The 18,778-nt window shown below is 39.7% G+C and overlaps 1 protein-coding gene across 1 annotated transcript in view; it reads left to right on the top strand.

Annotated features, from left to right (window-relative positions):
* Positions 1–18,778, top strand: part of sh3yl1 (SH3 and SYLF domain containing 1) — a 268,561-nt gene that overhangs the window by 16,164 nt on the left and 233,619 nt on the right. The window contains exon 2 of the mRNA XM_048596658.1: positions 12,810–12,917. Coding sequence (XP_048452615.1) covers positions 12,810–12,917 — 108 coding nt within the window. The remainder of the gene's footprint in view (positions 1–12,809; positions 12,918–18,778) is intronic.

The following is an 18,778-nucleotide window of genomic DNA, read 5'->3' as shown; positions in this document are numbered from 1 at the left end:
GTCCTGCTCCTCTGATGCTGCTTGGCCGGCTGTGTTCATCCAGCTCTACACCTTGTTATCTCAGATTCTCCAGCATCTGCAGTTCCTACTATCTCTGAAACAGCATTAAAGGGCAAGTACTTTTCAGTGATTTCTACTTGATTGCAGTCTTGAGGTGGGGGGTGTTGGGAGGACTTCGACACATTCCTATATGAAAATGTAGAATCACTGACAGTAGATTGACTCAACTGTTACCAGTTTGAGAATTAATGACTGTGAACACTGCTGTTACATCATTACTAACATGCTGTTAGAAATATGAGATTTGGGGACAATTACCAATTTCCGATGTCCTTGGAAGATTGTTTTATGAAAAATAACTGGTGATCCCTCTTCAGTAGAGTTGGACAATGCTTTTCCGGTAAGATTTCCTGAGTGTGAAATTCTAGACCAATTTGGCAGTCAGAGGTTCCGCCTCACTACACTTATAGTGATGAGGTATGGTTTGAGAAATTTCAGGTTCATGAAATCTATCACTTTGACTCTATCGCCATTGTTGTCTATGAACAATTAATAAATATATACTTCTTAGAACATACTTCTTACACAGTTTTGCAGTTGTTTGGACTTTGGGTGTAACTATCTTGGTGTGAGCTTATGCCATTCACATTGTTTACCTACTTACATGAATCTTGGAAAACCAATATGCAGGTATAGCAGATAAGAAGGAATACAAATTGAATTCTGGCATTTATTGCTAAAGGAATAGAGTATAAAAGTAGGGAATTATTGCTGCAAATTTACAAGACGTTAGTGAGACCGTAGCTGGAGTAATGAGTGCAATTTTGGTCCCTTTACTTAAGCAGTGATGCAGTATTGGAAGCAGTTCAGAGGATGTTCACTAAATTGATTCCAGATATGAGGGGTTTAACTTATGAAGACAGATGGAGAAGTCCAGGCTATATTGTCTGAAATTTAGGAGAATGAGAGGAGATCCAATTGAGGTATGCCTAAGACGCTAAAAGGGATTGACAAAATAGATGCAGGAAGGATGTTTCCTTGTGTGGCCCAATGTAGAAATTGAAGTCCCAGTTTTAAGATAGGAGCTAGCAGATTTAAAACAGAGATCAGGAAAATTTACTTCTTTCACTGGTTCTAGAATTTATGAAATTCACTACCCCGGACTGGGTTGGATGCTGGGACATTGAGTAAATTTAAGGAGGAGATACACAGATTTTTAATTAGAAATGGGTTGAAGGGTTATGGACAGCAGTTGAGAAAGTGGAGTTGAGGCTGACATGAGATCAGCCATGGTTGTATCAAATGACAGCGTAGGCTCAAGGGGCTGAGTTGCCAAATCCTGTTCCTAGATTTTATATCTTTATGTTCATCTGCACAATGCACAGAGTTCAGATCTTCAGCTATAATGAAAGCCGTTCAGAAAAATCGCCGGTATGTTTTGCAAAACAAGGTCAAGGAGAAATTGGTGGTTGTTATTACATAAAACAAATGAGAATCACATGTTTGTATAATCATCTGTTTGACCTTGGCCTGTTAATGGTTCAACAAATTACAGTTAATTTAGCACTTAAAGCAAACCTCTGCCGCCTGAATAACAGCCCAAACAATCTAATCTATGTCTCTACTCTGTTTCAAGACTCTTGTTTGACTAGTTTCCACCAAGAGGATTTGGAAAATCAGTTTTAATCTTCTGTTTTGAAAACAAAATTGATTACTGCAAATTTAGAAGTGCTAATGAGCTCAGTAGTACAAAATTTGATAACTTGTTTTGGTCATGACAAACTCCATAGGCTGACTTTTATGGGCCACCTTCTGGTGGAAAAATGGATGAGTAATTTTAGGTTCAGTATTAGGTGCACCTACTCTAGTCATGATTTTACAGACATTGGGGGAGCATTGGGTGGATCACCCATCCGTAGCTGAATTGTGGCCTTACGTGAGCACTTAATGTTCCACTAAGGTTTTGATGCCAGCAATTGCATTATAAGTGGGAATGGTACAGGCCTGTGCTCAATATGTAACTCGGCAGGTTTAACTTAGTGGTCTACTGTTCAGTGAAAGGGAGAGTGCCTCATTCCTGGACCTTCTGAGACAGTTGTAGGCAGAGTCTTCATGGTTTTGCTTCCATGTCCACACTTCTCCACTCCTCCCCGCTCGCATTCTGCCCAACATGACCACCACCCAATCTTGCTGCCGCCTGTCACCCTAGCCCTGAAGAGATAGCAGACTTGCCTCATTGTTCAGGTTCATTCTTGAATGCCAACTTCTGTGTTACTTCCATTCACAGCAGGAGGTCACCACTCCTGTGTGCCGCTACTGATGTGTGGAGGTGTTGGCCTCTGGCTGCCAGCTCTATAAGCAGGATTTCCTCCTGGAGGCAGAGAGAAGTCCTACAGTACACTAATTGAGGACCATCAAAAAATTAAAGTGGAAAGTAGCTGGTGAATGAAATTTACGCTGACCTTCTGGCAGTCACCCTCTGTGTAGAATTCAGCCCCATGTATCCAATATGTTGGAAAGATTTTCAAAATGTTTTCCTATTTTTGAACAGTCAGGAAATAATTCAAGGTATCAGTCATCTGAAAGGCAGTTTTAGCTTTTGCAACTTGATACTTCAACAAAAGAAAATGAAAATTATCGTGGTGCACCGAATATATTGCATTTGGGAAGCAAGATGACCGATTGAAATGCATCCATTTGTTTTTTTACAATCATGCAAAAGCAGATTTTGCTAATTAACCTAAAAAGATCATAACTGTTGCCATAAACTGTTGGTAGAATCAAACATCTTAACATTTTTTTTTGTCACACTCAGGGTCTGGGCTTTGTTGACACTTATTTCCCTTCTCCAGGAGCCTTGACCTTGGAACAGCTCAGTAGCTTGCTAGGCTATTGGCATAGGTACAGGATGGAAGGCACATAAAAAAAGACTGGTTAAGGATGATGTGCTTCTTTATTGAAGGAATTTAATGAACTAGATGAATTTTAAATGTTTGATTGTCACATTTAATACGAGCTTTTTATTTACAGTTTTTTAAAAAATTGCAAATGGGGGAATTTGTACTTGGGTTCTCTATACTTTTGGATTGTGACTTTTTTTTGCCCTGTATCCAATTGATGCATGGGATCAACAATGTCTAATTTTTAGCATTAGTTTCAGGGGTTTCTGCATTTTATTGTTGAGTACCTGCATTCAATCTTGCCTAGCAATTGGTGTGGACCTTTATGTGAAGTCACTCAGAACAGTTCAAGGGTTACTGAACACCATTTTTAGGCAGCTGGATGGAAACAGTCAGAGGAGAAGGTTTCTACCTTCAGGCTGCTAACCAGTCAGGTACTTGAGAGCAGGGCGAAGGTGTTCTATCATTAAAGGTGTTGTTGTCATAGGATCGAATCCATTAGGACTCGGGAAAAGTCTGGAGAACCAGGAAGTGCAGTAAAGTGTTGGAGTTATAGTGCAGGGAAAGCACTGAGAGCTCTGGGACTTAGAAGAAGCTGCATGTCATTTATGGTTCAGTGCAGCTGAGAGTGAGGGTGAATATTTGCTTTATGCAGCTGACCAAGATTCGAGCTCTGTGAAATGCAGGATAGTACCAGCTTTTTTTTGAAAAAAGCTAGAGTTATGCCTGCAAATATGTGCTGGCGTGCAGTTTCAAAAAATCCAGGGAGTGTAGTCCAGAAAATAAGGGTGAAGTACCAGAACATGAACAGTTGTTGTGGAAGTCTATCATGGATTAGCTTTTAAGAGATTCAAAATGAAATCTTTGAAAGTAGGGGAATTGGAATCCCTTGTAAAGTTTAATCGGATTTGATGAGCCACAGTGTCACTAATATTGTTGAGGAATCTGTGGACTACTGTCTTAAGGACATTTGCTATTTGATGTGCTCTGTGAGGTGTTTGATAGTACTTTGATTGTTACATCATGTTAATTCTGATGTTAATATATAAACTATATTGATATTGTAGAATGTTTCACCATGTTTGTACCAATGACTGGTAAAATAAAAAGGATGAGTTCCTACAAGCTGGTAAAAGCAATTTGGATAAACAGTAAATTGAAAAGTACCAAAAAGACCCCAAAAGCAGTAATCTTAGGTTTACTTCCAGTGCCCTGTGCTAGAGAGAGAGAGCATGGAAATAACAGGTTATATCAGAGGAATAGGTGCCTGAGAAAATGGGGTAGAGATAGTGATGTCTAGGACGTTGGAACTGGTTCTGGGGAAGATTGGGTCAGTACAACCAGGATGGGTTGCATATGAGCAGGACCAGAACCAATATCCAGGATTAAGGTGTGTTTGGGGGCGAGAGCGTGTTTTCTAGTGCTCTCAAATTGGCATGGTGGGGAGTCACAGAGTCATAGAGATATACAGCATGGCAACAGACCCTTCGGTCCAATTCATTCATGCTGACCAGTTGTCCTTTATAAATCTCGTCCCATTTGACAGCATTTTGCCCATATCCCTCTAAACCCTTCTTATTCATATACTCATCCAGATGCCTTTTAAATGTTGTAATCGTACCAGCCTCCTCCATTTCCTTTGGCAGCTCATTCCATACATGCAACACCCTCTGCATGAAAAAGTGCCCCTTAGGTTCCTTTTAAATCTTGCCCCTCTCACCTTAAACCCGTGCTCTCTAGTTTTGAACTCCCCCACCCCAGGGAAAAGACTTTGCCTATTTACCTTATCTATGCCCCTCATGATTTTATAAACCTCAAAAAGATCACCCCACTGCCTCTGATGCTCCAGGGCAAATAGCCCCAGCCTATTCAGCCTGACCCTATATCTCAACTTCCAACCCCAGCAGCACCCATTTTCTGAACCCTTTCTAGTTTCACAACATCCTTCCTATAGTAGGATGACCAGAATTGCACACAGTATTCCAAAAGTGGCCTATCCAATGTCCTGCAACATGACCTCCCAACACCTATACTTAATGCACTGACCAATAAAGGCAAGCATACCAAATGCTGCCTTCACTATCCTATCTACCTGCGACTCCATTTCCAAAGAACTATGAACCTGCACTCCAAGGTCTCTTTTCAGCAATACTCCCAGGACCTTACCATTATGTGTATAGGTCCTGCCCTGATTTGCCTTTCCAAAATGCAGCACCTCACATTTATCTAAATTAAATTCCATCTGCCACTCATCGGCCCATTGATCCATCTGATCAAGATCCTGTTGTACTCTGAGGTAACCTCCTTTGCTGTCCACTCCACCTCCAATTTTATTGTCATCTACAAGCTTACTAACCACCTTGAAACTTGAACCAGGAAACAAGAATAGAAACGAAAGTAAGAAACAAAAACAGAAGGCAGAAAGAAGAAAATGAAAAGCAAATAAAGCTAAGGTGACTGACAATGTTAAAAGGACAAGTCTAAAGGCATTGCGCTTTAGTGTATGGCAAAATCACAATACTTTAATCTACATATAGATTGGGCAATCCAAACTAGCAATTACAAAGTGAAGTAGGTTTTCCTGAATTGTAAACATGATGATGTTCTTTTTAGATCAGTTCATTGAAGAAACAACAGAAACTAGGCTATCCTAAACTTGGTATTGTGCAATGAGAAAGGATTTAATGTTTTAATGCAGATCCGTAGTTTGGTTTGCAATTGTATTTGTTGGTTGGTTCGCTGAGCTGATTGGTAGGGGAATTAATATTTAAGGAATGTATGTATGCATGAATGACAACAATTCTTCATCTTCCTTCTAGCTGACATCGTCAGTGCTGTGTATCCTCCATTGGAGTGCTGTTGTTCTGTCCCACTCTGAATTTATATGACCTGGTCCGTCATGGTGGGCAGTTTTGTTTCAAGTTTTGTACCGTAGTGGTATGTAGATGGGGCCTATTTCAACATGCATCGGTGGTTGAAAACCAGGCCTCCAGGAATTCTTGTGCGTTTCTTTGTCTCGCTTGTCCTCCACAGGCTAGCCAAGGAGTTACAACAGAGACTGAAGCACATCCAAAACAGATTGACCCACTTCATACACTCAGCACAGGAATTCCTTGACAACATCAGGAACATAAAAATCGACAAGGTGGAAATGATGGTATCCTTTGACGTTACAGCACTATTCACCTCTATCGAAATGACACTAGCAAAGTAGACACTGGCTACATTACTGGACAATCTGAAAACACAAACCTCCAATGAAACCATCAGCTGGAACAACATGCTAAAATTACTAGACCTATGTCTTACCACACACTTCTTCAATGGCCAGGTGTACAAACAAATTAATGGAACACCCATGGGATCATCCATTTTGGGGCTCTTAGCGGAAGCTGTTATGCAAAGATTGGAGTGCACAGCCCTCCCCCAGATCCAGCCTACACTATGGGTTAGATATGTGAACGATAACTTTTCATTGTTAAACGAGCAAGATCTATGGGAGAGGATTTATTAACAATTTTTTTTATTGAGGGGAAGGGAATCCATTGGGGAAGAGCCACCGCAAAATTATAGAATTGTTCATTGAAATTAAAATCAAAGAAGTTGAATCCTAAACTAGAGTCCTGAACCTAAATAAAGGGAACTACAAGGATACGAGGTGTGAGTTGGCAATGATGGATTGGGGAACTTTGCTGAAAATTTTAGCAGTAGGTAGGGGAATTAATATTTAAGGATTGTATGTATGCATGAATGACAACAATTCTTCATTTCTATCTAGATCAAAAATAAAACAGGATAGGTGGCTCAACAATAGCTTACAAAAGAACTTAGGAAGAATATTAATTCCAAAGAGGAGACATATGAACTAGCTAGAAAAAACAGCAAGTCTGAGAACTTGGAGCAGTTTAGAATTCAGGAAATTTAGAAAAGAGGGCAGAAAAGGAAGACAAAAGAATAACAAAGATAAATGTAGGTCTCTTACAATCAGAAATGGGAAATTTTAATGGGGAGGAAAGAAATGGTAGAAGAATTGAATTCATATTTTATTTCTGACTTTGCCAAAGAGGGTGCACACAATTTTCCAGAAATGTTAGGGAACCAAGAATAGATTGAGAAGGAGGAATTGCAGTAAATTAGCATTAGTAAAAAAAAAAGTTCTAAAAAGTTAGTGGAGTTAACCGCTGACACATGTTAAGGGCCTGATAATCTGCATCCCACAGTATTAAAGGAAACAGCCTTAGAAATATTGGTTGTCATCCTACAAAATTCTATAGATTCTGAAGCAGTTCCTACAGGCCAGAAGGGTAGCTAATGTAACTCCACTATTTTTAAAAACAAGAGGAAGAGGAAATGTAGACAATTTCAGACCAAGTAGGCTAACCTCAGTCGTGTAGCAAAAGCTCCAGTCTATTATAAAAATATAACAACGGAACATTCAGAAAACATTACAGGATTATATAAATTCAGTGTAGGTTCATGAAAAAGCAGTCATGCACAACTTAACTGTTGGAGGATTTTTTTAAAGAATGTGAGTAATTGATGTGGTGCTTTTGGATTTCAAGAATGCTTTTGATAAGATAGGAGGATAGTAGACAAAATCAAAGCACAAAGCTTTAGGTAACTGGCATGGCCTGAGAATTGATTCAGAGACCGGAAACAGAGAGTGGGAATAAGTAAGTCTTTTTCCAGGTGGCAGGCGGTGACTAGTGGTGAACTGTAGGGATGCTTTGGTCCCAGCTATTAATGATATATATGTAATGAAATATATGTAAGTAACTTGGATGGGGAACCAACTATGGTATTTGTAAGCTTGTTGAAAATATAAAACTAGATTGGGGAGCAAATTACTGCAGATGCTGGAATCTGTACTGAAAACAAAAAATGCAGCAGGTCACAGCAGGTCAGGTGAAGCTGTGATAAAGAGTCATCTAGACTCGAAAAGTTAGTTTGCTTTCTCTCTACGGATGTTGCCTGACCCGCTGTCATTTCCAGCTTTTCTCCTTTTCTGTAAAACTAGATAGGATTGTGAATTGTGAGGAGGATGCAAGAAAGCTCCAGGGTGATCAAGACATATTGGGTGTGTGGGCAAACACAGAGCAGATGCAATATAACGTGGACAAATGTGACATTATACACTTTGGTGCGAACAACAGAAAGGAAGAGTATAAAGCAAAGCATAAACGTACAAAGGGATCTGCCTGTTCTTGTACATCACTCAATGAAAGTAACATTTACTCTCCTAGAAGGTACCTGGGATTTCATACATTGTCAAAAAACATTAGTAATCCCTTGCTTGATCATAAGATACATTTGGTGTTTGGAAAGGCAAATCAGGGCAGGACCAATACACTTGATGGTAAGGTCCTGGGGAGTGTGGCTGAACAAAGAGACTTTGGAACATAGGTTCATACTTCCTTGAAAGTGGAGTCGCAGGTAGATAGGACAGTGAAGTAGGTGTTTGGTGTGCTTGCCTTTATTGGTCAGTGCTTTGAGTGTAGGAGTTGGGAGGTCATGTTGTGGCTGTACAGGACATTGGTAAGGCCACTTTTGGAATACTGTGTGCAATCCTGGTCACCCTGCCATAGGAAGGATTTTGTGAAACTTGAAAGGGTCCAGAAAATCTGGTCAGCATGGATGAGTTGGACCGAAGGGACTGTATCTGTGCTGTACATCTCTATGATTCTATGATTCTATGACTCTATGAGACCACATTGTGGGCAGTGAATGGAGTAGAGTAACTTGAAAGAAGTACAAGTAAAATAGCTTCACCTGCAAGGTGTGTTTGAGGCCTTGGACAATGAAGAGGGAGAAGGTGAATTGGCAAATGTTACATCCATGCAATTGCGTGGGAAGGTACCCTGGAGGAGTGAGGAAGTGTTTGGAGAATTGGACACTCACTATCTTTATCTTGCTAACATTTCCTTTCCTGGAACTTACTCATTGGTTGGGTGAATTGCCTATGGAAGTATAACTAGCACCTGTGACTGAAAACTATTTTCATTGACTGTCAGCTTCCTGATTTGGACATGCACTCATTTCACAGCCTTTGATCCTGTGCTTTATGAACTCATGGGCAAAGGAGACATAATTACTGTACTGTGTATACAAAATGAGAGAAAAAAAATGAATTTGTTTTAGCATTTTACAACTACAGGATTCCCCCGAAGTACTTTAGAGCCAATTATGTGCTTTTGAAGTGCAATCACTACTGTGCTGCAGTGAAAAGGAATAAATAATTTGTATACAGCAAGTTCCCACAAAGAATGAAAATCAGATAATTTTTGTTTTAGTGATGTCAACAGATTACCACTGATCAGGAAAACTCTGTTTTCAGCTTCTAATAGGGCTGCTTGATCTTTTAAATACAAATGGGGGTCACTGTAAAATTTTGCAGCCTTATTCTGCAGTGTTCATTAAGGTTATGCAATGGAGACTCTTTTGTAATGTTTGAATCCACAACCTTCTGAATACTGTTGCAGCTAGTATTTATTTATTGGAATGTATACATTTATATATTACAATTCCATAGCCTTCATTTGAGAGGTTTTTTCTTATTTTTGTTTTCCATTATAAATCCTTCTATCCAAAGCTTTGTTGAAAACAGCTCCAGTAAAATGTGTCTGTCTGAAATTTATATAATCATACGGCACAGAAGGAGGCTCCTTGGACTAATTTTGAAAGAACAATCCATTCATGTCCCGTGTCCTTCCCCAAACTATGCAAATCTTCCTCCTTCAAATATTTATTCAAATAACTCACTGGTTGAAGAATTTCTCCTCCGCTTACTTCTGGTTCATCAATCATTCTTAAATCTGTGTCCTCTGGATAACAACCATTATGCCACTGGAAGTATTTTTTCCTTATTTACCCTGCATGATTTTGGAAAGCTCTGTTAAAACCTCTCAGCTCTAAGGAGAACAATCCATTTCTCTAATTTCTTCCGAATGCTGAAGTTCCTTCAGCCAATCTGATAAATTTCTTCTGTAAAGTCTTGAGACAGTTCCTAAAATGAGATGCCCAAGATTGAACATTCTGTAAAGGTCTAATTGGTAATTAAGTTTAACGTAACTTCTTTGTTTCTGTACTCCTTGCCTCTATTTAGAAAGCCAGGGATCCTGCAGGTTTGTTTAAGAGATTACTTATCATGTGCTTTCAAAGATGAAAGCGCTCTACTCTCAACAAAATGTCTGAGTACGGGCTATTATTTTATGATAAAACAAAAAGTGCTGGAAATATTCAATTGGTCAAGCATCAGCAGTAGAGAGAAAAGCGGACTTTGTTGTTTTTTTACATTCCACAGGTCCTGAATACCAGGGGACTATTTCCAAACATTTTGCTTTTATTTTGGAATTTTGAGCATGTGGAATATTTTGTTTTTGCATATCATTTAAGATTTTCTTTGCTGCTTTACAATCACCCAGATTTTTGCCACATTGAAGCAGCTCTCCTTGATGGCGCAAATGTTGAAAATTGCCTGACACAGCAAGCACTACTTCAGTAAATCCCATTTTTGTGTATGCAGGAGTACAGCCAGCCTGGTTTTGGTCATGCACATTTTATGGAGCTGACTAGGTATTTAAATCACTGTGGTTTTCACATGCGTGTAGCATGGCCAGAGCGTACGCCTGCAAAGAACACATATGGACTTTGTGAATTTATATGGAAAGATAGGATTCTCCAATGGATATAGTCATAGGACAACATTGCTGAGGTGGCTGGGGAGTAAGTCAGGTACCCATTGGAATGGTCAGATTTGTCAGCTATGCTGTGATGGGAGGGTCAATTACCCTTGAGGGGAGGGGAGTCAGGCCAGGTATCTTTGCCGAATGGTGGTGAGGGTTCGGATATCAGGTACCCTTTGGGTGTGGGGGCAGGGAGTTACAGAGATTGGTTTCAGGTCTCCTTTTAGATTTTTAGATTTGTACCTTACAGGTGTGTGAATCCCTTGGAACTGTCAAACAGTAAAAGAAGTGTCAAACCTCTCAAGATGTGTTCAGTCTCTCAAAAAATATCAAATCTGTGGAGAGCTGTCAAAATGTGCTTTTATGAATGAAAATGTTTTTCTCAATGGAGTGTTCTCTGTAAAATAGAACTTTAAAAGATCTAGACTTTTTTTTTCTCCCGCTGCATGGATATTGTGAGGTGCCATGACAGATGAAGGGGGAAATGTTGGTGGTTGGAACAATGAATTGGCATGAGTTAACTCTAATTTGACTTCAGAGGTAAGCGGGACCATGGGAGATGGGTAGAGAGGGTATTAGGTGGCATGGGTTAGCATGAATGGTACATGGCGAGTGTGTGGAGATGAGAGAGGTCTGAGGAGTGATAGTTGGAGAAATGTCCAACTATGTTTTACTCTGTTAAACTATTTAATTTTGCATACTGTGCTATAATGCCCAAGCAGGTTTTTTGCTTAGCCACCTTGGAACTCAGCAGCCCCAACTTCTCTTCCCTGGCTGCCCAGTCCAAATTCCAATTTGGTCTTGTTTCCCCTCCCACCCTGAACTAGAAAATGTGGAATGGGAAATGCCAGGTTTGCAGTCGTGAATTCTCTCTGGCCCAGGATAGAAATTGTTGACGGTTTAACTTGAATAAGTGTCGAACATTTCACATTGTTGCTGACTGCAGACCTCAGTACTCTAGAGTCATATGCAAAATGGACATGGTGTAAGGTTACAATTCCTCACTTTCACTCGTGCTTAACCTGCAGGCAACCACATCCTGCCCTATCAAATCATTCTGTCTAACGTCAATGAAAATATTTTTTTATTTATCCTTATGATCTTTCAAAGTATGCATTTGAATGGTATAAAAATTTTATGATAAACGTGTTTTGGTGTAGGTTGGGAGAAAACTGTTCATGCTTATTTTAGGTGAGACCTTGCTGCGAGAGAAGTCACAAATTTTTATTCCGTCAGTCTGAACTCAGTTTTGATCCTGCTTCTGTCATGGGTTCATGCAGTGCTCTAATCCACTGGAACAACTATTTCTTCACCATTTGCACACTTGGTTTATAATATTTGTCTCTTTAAAAGTGATAGGAAAACATTTGAGAAACAGATGGTTGAACTGTTTTTGTGCTGTTGATATTCATTTTAAAGTGAATGTTGATTTCAGTGGGGAATTTTGTAACCAGCACACAGGAGTTACATCCTGTGCTGTGTGGAAGAACCTTCCTACAGGATCTAGTGATCCAATATTGTATATTTATGCAATGCAATTCAACTTAAGTGCATTTCAACTGATAAACTGAGTCAGAAAAAATGAAGCCAATAAATGTGGAGCTGGAAAAGTACAGCAGGTCACACAGCACATGAAGAGCAGGGAAGCCAACCTTTCAGGCTGAAACCCTTTGTCAGGATTGACTTCCCTGCTGCTTGGATGCTGTCTGATCTGTGCTTTTCCACCTCCACATTATTGACTCTAGTTTCCAGCTTCTGCAGTCCTTACTGTCTCCAAGTTCGAAAAAATGAAGTTTTGCTTGACTGATTTATGAATAGAATTTAGTTTATGCAATTCAGTATAGCCAAATTGCATTTTATTATGTTGTGAGACAATGTTTCAAAGCAGAAAAAATAGCCTTTTGAAATGTTTGGGTTTTACAATATTATGAAGTATTTCTGTGAATTTGATGAATCATTTGGAATACATTCATATCAAGTGGAACACAAACATCTGTTCCACTCAAAATTAATGCAATTTCATTTTTTTAGAAAAAAAACTCTGCTTTGGTATTATAAATTGTCACTGCTGCAAATAAAATTCCAAAATAAACTTGATGGATAAATATTATTTAAAAAAATGTAATGTAAACCGTGAAGTGCTAACATTGTATTACAGGTTTTGCAATAACTTAAATGTTGCATGTTGCAAATAGCCTTGCTAATAAAATTACTGCTTTATTTACAGTGAATCCAATTCCGTCAAATCTGAAATCTGAAGCCAAGAAGGCTGCAAAAATTTTGAGAGAGTTTACTGAAATAAGTTCAAGAAATGGACCTGATGTAATCATACCAGGTTTGTAAAATAATTGCTTGATGCTGTTGTATCTTGCATTAGAGATGTTGTCGAGTATATCTTGAATTCTAAATTGGGTTCACATTCGTTAGAATTTTAATTTGTAATTATTCTGGAATTATAACATTAAAGTAGTTTTTTAAAACCTTTAGTTGAACTTTTCCAGTGCTATGGAATTTAGGGAGAATATACAAGAATGCTCTTGCACTTGGAATTCTGAACAGAGACATGTTGAACAAAATTTCTTTTTGAAGAAAAAGTGATAGAGGGGCTTGATTTGGATTCTCAGAGTGACTTAAAGTACAGAAATAGAGAACTTAATAAACAATGTTTAACAAATTTAAACAAGACAGGGTAACCAAATAATGTTAATTTATAAATATCTACCAATATTTTCAATGTTATGTTACTTTATTCCTTTTCTAAAAGAACAAAGCTAGTGAAGACTAACTTAAGAGTGAAGTCATAACTTGTGATGCTGCATAGTCAAATACCTGTTAATTTCCACTCTGTCTAACAATCAAAGAAACCTGACTGCCTTTTTTGATTAAGTAGAACTGTGTCTTACAAGGTCTTGCCAGGTGATCTGAAGAATGGTCCCGACCCAAAACGTCAACTTTCCTGCTCCTCTGATGCTGCCTGGCCTGCTGTGTTCCTCCAGCTCCACGCTGTGTTAGCTATAGGTGATCTGTGTAGCTGGGTTGATGGATATCACCAGTAGAATACCAGCATAACACATTAATGTTACAATAAATACATTTATATCTGGTATTATTCAGGAATTTTCAGTGTTTCGTTGGTCAGCTAAGTTAGTTGGAAGACTCGTTTCTGATGCAGAGTGATGCCAACAGCGCAGATTCAATTCCTGCACTGTTTGAGGTTACCATGAAGGACTGTCCTTCTCAACCTCTCCACTCATGTGAGGTGTGGTGACACTCAGTTTAAACCACCACGAGTCATCTCTCTCTCTCTATACTGAAAGAGCTGCCCTGTGATCCTCTGAGACTAAGGCATCTTTACCTTTTAGCAACTACTGAGATTGGTAAGTGTTAGCAATATTTTCATACATAATTCTTGAGTTTCATTAGCACTTTCTTGTAAGACAATTTCAGGAACATTCATTGTGTCTAATATTGGGGAAGTAAGTACTTGCAAATAGAAAAATAACACCTCCCATTATCTAAGTTAAACTCTATCTGCCACTCCTCGGCCCATTGGCCCAATTGATCACAATCCCTTTGTAACCTTAGATAAACTTCCTCACTGTCTACTGTACCACCAATTTTGCCAATTTACTAACCATGCTTCCTATATGCTGAGAAATTGTTCCTGCTTGTGGAGTAATCTGGAATGAGGGGTTTCCCGTTTAAGACAGAAATGAGGTAGAATGCTTCCCTGACGATGGTAAATCTTCGAAATTCACTACCCTGGAGAAAAATGAAAGTTCTTTTGTTGATCATTTTCAAGGTTGAGTTAGATTTTTCTTTGACAAGAGAGCCCATCCTAATGGGGGCAGGAAGGAACTTGGAGATGAAGACATGATCAGATCAACAAAGACCTTATTGAGTGGTACAGTAGACTTGAAGGACCTTGCACATATGCCAGAAAGTGTTCATAGTAAGGAAATCATTTATGGATTTTCCCAAAGACATTGATATTCTCCTGAATGCAGTTATGCTTGCTGTCAGCGCTAAATCTGCTGCCTTTTTCTATTAGGAGCACAGCGTTGACTGAGCATGAATTTTTATGTTGCTTAATGTTTTCAGTAGTCTTGGATCATGTTAGTTAAACAGTATTATATCACTGCATTCAACAGCTGATGGATACCCTGCTCAAGTGGTTCCAGATTTCATACCCTTCATTATGAACCCACCAAAGCAATAACATTGAAAACTCAACGATTATCAAGTAGCTTGATTCTGCCAAGTTCAAAGTGATATTTATGCCAGGCGTTTTGACTAAAAGTTCGGACAATACATGCACTGAGTTTAAACAAGAAGTGTTTTCGCAACAACAATTTTTATTGTTTTATTGCTACACTTTTGATGTAGTGAAATGTTCCCAGACACTTATTCAATGAAGATTCAGCTTGTTGGTGATGCTCATTCTAGTTTGCTATCCTGTCAATACGATACTGCATCGTCATTCTGTACGAGACTGCATGCTACTCTCAAACTATGACTTTTTTTCGTTCTCTGACAGTCAAAAACCCCTGCAATTTTTTGTCAGAGCAATGTGTCAGGACAGTTGCTTGGAGACCAAGGCTACCCGCCTCAACCGAACTGACAATGTTACTCCATCATCAGGGGACAGATGGTGACAGCAGATTTAGTAAAGTTTTGTATACTTCATACAGTATTATTGAACAGATCGTTGGTATGCTGAAGTCCCATTTTCATTTCCAAGACCAGTCTTTCCCAAATCATTTCCCATTGTGACCCATTTCAAGTCTTGAAAATTGTCACAATTTCTCATGGAGAACTGTGAGAATGGAGAAAAGGTGGGTATAAGAGTAGGGGCTTGTTAGAGAGGGGGTAGAGCTGTTTTAACTGAATTGGAGCACCATGGCAGCCATTGCTACCTCAGAAATTGTGAACCTAAAATTTCAGCTTTCAACCTCAATGCGGTTCCAAACCCTGCTTTAGCAAACCCTGGCCTAGACAGCTCAAGGCCACCAAGCTGTATGCAGCGTAACTATGCAAAAATATTTGATCTTACAATTGCAAAATGTGAGAGAAAGAAAGTGCAGTCCAACAATATCCTGATGAAGTTAGAGGTACCCAGTTAACTGAGGAGATGAAGCCCCACACAAATTTAGGTAAAGGCACATCAACTGTATACAGAGGAAAGGAGCTGCTTAATCTTCGAAAATCATCATGCCATTGTTGAGTGGCACCTTTGCAATATTCACAGCTATTATTTCCATCTGCAATACATCAAGTATCTTTCAAGGATATTTAAAACTAACATCAACCAAATTGAAGATGAGTTGTAGACGTCCGTATGATATAATCCACTAGCATGCAAATTTACAAAATAATTATACATTTGCTGATGGTCATTAGGTAATTTTGCTATTTCTTACAACTGTTGCTACCCTTTGTATTCAAACGTTTTCCTGCCATGAATTTGTTTCCTTTCGTGGTTTACATTGATGTCAGAAGCTTCTGGTGTTAACATCTGAAATTTCCACTGATTGAGCCTTCAACACCCAAAAATATCAATGATGCGTCTGTCCTTTAGCATTGTTTCAATGCCAGGGAGTTTGGGCATCCATAACCCATTAGAACAAAGGCTAGATGATCTTTATAATGTTACCAGTCTTATGGTTTGCAATCATTTCCACCGATGTTGAGCATGGACGAAGCTAGACTAACAGTTTCCATGAAACCAGATAGAATGTTTTCAATTAAGTTGTGAATGCTGTGGCGCTATTGTAGACATTTCATTAAAATTCTGTGAAGTTGGTCATGTCTGCACATGATCCTCGTTGCTGCAGAAATCACTTCAACTTATTTTTAGTTCTCTTGTGGGATGTGGGCGTCACTGGCTGGCCAGCATTCGTTGCCCATCCCTAGTTGTCCTTGAGAAGGTGGTGGTGAGCTGCCACCTTGGACTGCTGCAGTCCATGTGCTGTAAGACCAACAAAGCCGTTAGAGAGGGAATACCTCGATTTTGACCTTGTGACAGTAAAGGAATGGTGATATACTTCTGAGTCATGAAGGTGAGTGCCTTGGATGGGAACTTGCAGCTGGTTGTGTTCCCATGTATCCGCTGCCCTAGTCTTTTTAGATGGGAATAGCCATTAGTTTGGTGGGTGCTGTCTAAGGATCTTTGGCAAATTTCTGGCAGTGCATCTTATAGATCATAGACACTGTAATGTTCCTGATACTGAACATTGGTGATGAAGCAAGTGGATGTTTGTGGATGTGGTGCCAGTGAAGCAGGCTGCTTTGTCCAGGATGCTGTTAAGCTTCTTGAGTGTTTTTAGAGCTGCACTCAAGTAGGATATATTCCATCACATTCCTGACTTGTGCCTTGTGGTCAGTCTTTGGGGATTCAGGAGGTGAGTTACTCGCTGCAGTATTCCTAGCCCCTGACCTGTTCTTGTGGCCACTGTATTTATTTGGTCATTTTAGTTGAGTTTCTGGTCAAAAGTAACACTGAGGATGTTAATTGTGGTGGATTCAGTGATGGTAATACCATTGAATGTCAATGGTTTGATTGTGTCATATTGGAGATGGTTGTTGCCTGGTATTTATGTGGCGTGAATGTTATTTGCTACTTGTCAGCCCATACCTGGATATTTAAGGTCTTGTTACATTTGAACATGGATTGGTTCGGTATCTGAGAAATTGCGGATGGTGCTGAACGTTGTGCAATCATTGGCGAACTCCCTACTTATGTCCTTTTGGTGGAGGGAATGTCATTGATGAAGCAGCTGAAAATGTTTGGGCCAATCCTGCAGAGGTGGGTGACCCCCAACAACCACAGCCATCTTCCTAAGTGCCAGATATGACTCCACCCAGTGGAGAGTTGATTGATTCCAGTTTTACTTGGGCTCATTGATGCCACATGGTGAAATGCAGTCTTGAAGTCAAGGGCTATCACATGCTCCTCACCTCTTCAGCTGCTTTGTCCATGTTTGAACCAAAGCTGTAATGATATCAGGAGCTGAATGGCCCTGACAGACGTCAAACTGGGCATCAGTCAGCAGGTTGTTGCTAAGCAGGTGCTGTTTGACAGCACTGTCGATTACACCTTCCATCACCTTACTTATGGATAAAGGTATCTTTATGGGGCGGCAATTGGCCAGATTGGATTTGCCCTGTTTTTTGTATACAGGACATACCTGGGCAATTTCCCACATTATCAAGTAGGCGCCAATGTTGTGTCTGTAGTAGATTGGCTTGGCCAGGTGTGTGGCAAGTTCTAGAGCACAAGTCTTCAGTATTATTTCCGATACGTTGTCAGGGCCCGGAGCCTTTGTAGTATCCAGTGCCTTCAACTGTTTCTAGATATCCCATGGAATGAGTTCAATAGGCTGAAAACTGGCATCTGTGATTTAGGGGTCCTGCACAGGAGGCCGAGATGGATTATCCACTCAACTCTTCTTGATGAAAATATCTGCAAATGATTATGCTTTATCTTTTGCACTGATGTGGTGGGCTTTTCCATCATTGAGGATGGGTCTATTTGTGAAGCCCCCTCTTCCAGTGAGTAGTATAATTGTCCACCACCATTCATTGGATGTGGTTGGATTGCAGGGCTTAGATCTGATCCATTGGTTCTGGGATTGCTTATCCCTATCTGTCATTTGCTGCTTATGCTGTTTGGCAACAAGTCCTGTTTGATAACTTCACCAGGTTGACACCTCATTTTTAGCTATGCCTGGTGCTGCTCCTGACATGGTGTGCTCACTCTCCATTGAACCAGGGTTGATCCCATGGCTTGATGGTAATGGTTGATGGGGGAATACGCTAGGCCATGAGGATGCAGATTGTGTTGGAGTACATTTCTGCTGCTGTTGATGACCAACAGAGCCTCATGGATGCCCACAATCGACAAGGGTTTAATGATCATCAATGTCTAGAGAGTTTTGAATGTTTCTTGCATTGTGTTGCCATTAGAAGCTGTGGAATTCCTCCACCTTATCCAAAAAATAAGAGGAAGCGATCTCAATATAAGATTAAGATTCCTAAATTTTGATATCTTTGGCAGATAGGATCAAGAAAAGCCCCAAAGTTTTTTTAATAAGTATATTAAGAATAAGAGAATTATCAGGGAAAGACTGGGACCTATTAGAGAAAAAGGCAACTTGTATGCGGAACCCAAGGACCCGGGTCAAGTCTTAAATGAAT

Source organism: Rhincodon typus, chromosome 5, assembly GCF_021869965.1.
Source record: "Rhincodon typus isolate 14 chromosome 5, sRhiTyp1.1, whole genome shotgun sequence".
In the NCBI taxonomy this organism is placed as follows: Eukaryota; Metazoa; Chordata; class Chondrichthyes; order Orectolobiformes; family Rhincodontidae; genus Rhincodon; species Rhincodon typus.
The sequence above is the reverse complement of the archived record's forward strand: the minus strand, read 5'-3'. Positions and strand labels throughout refer to the sequence as shown.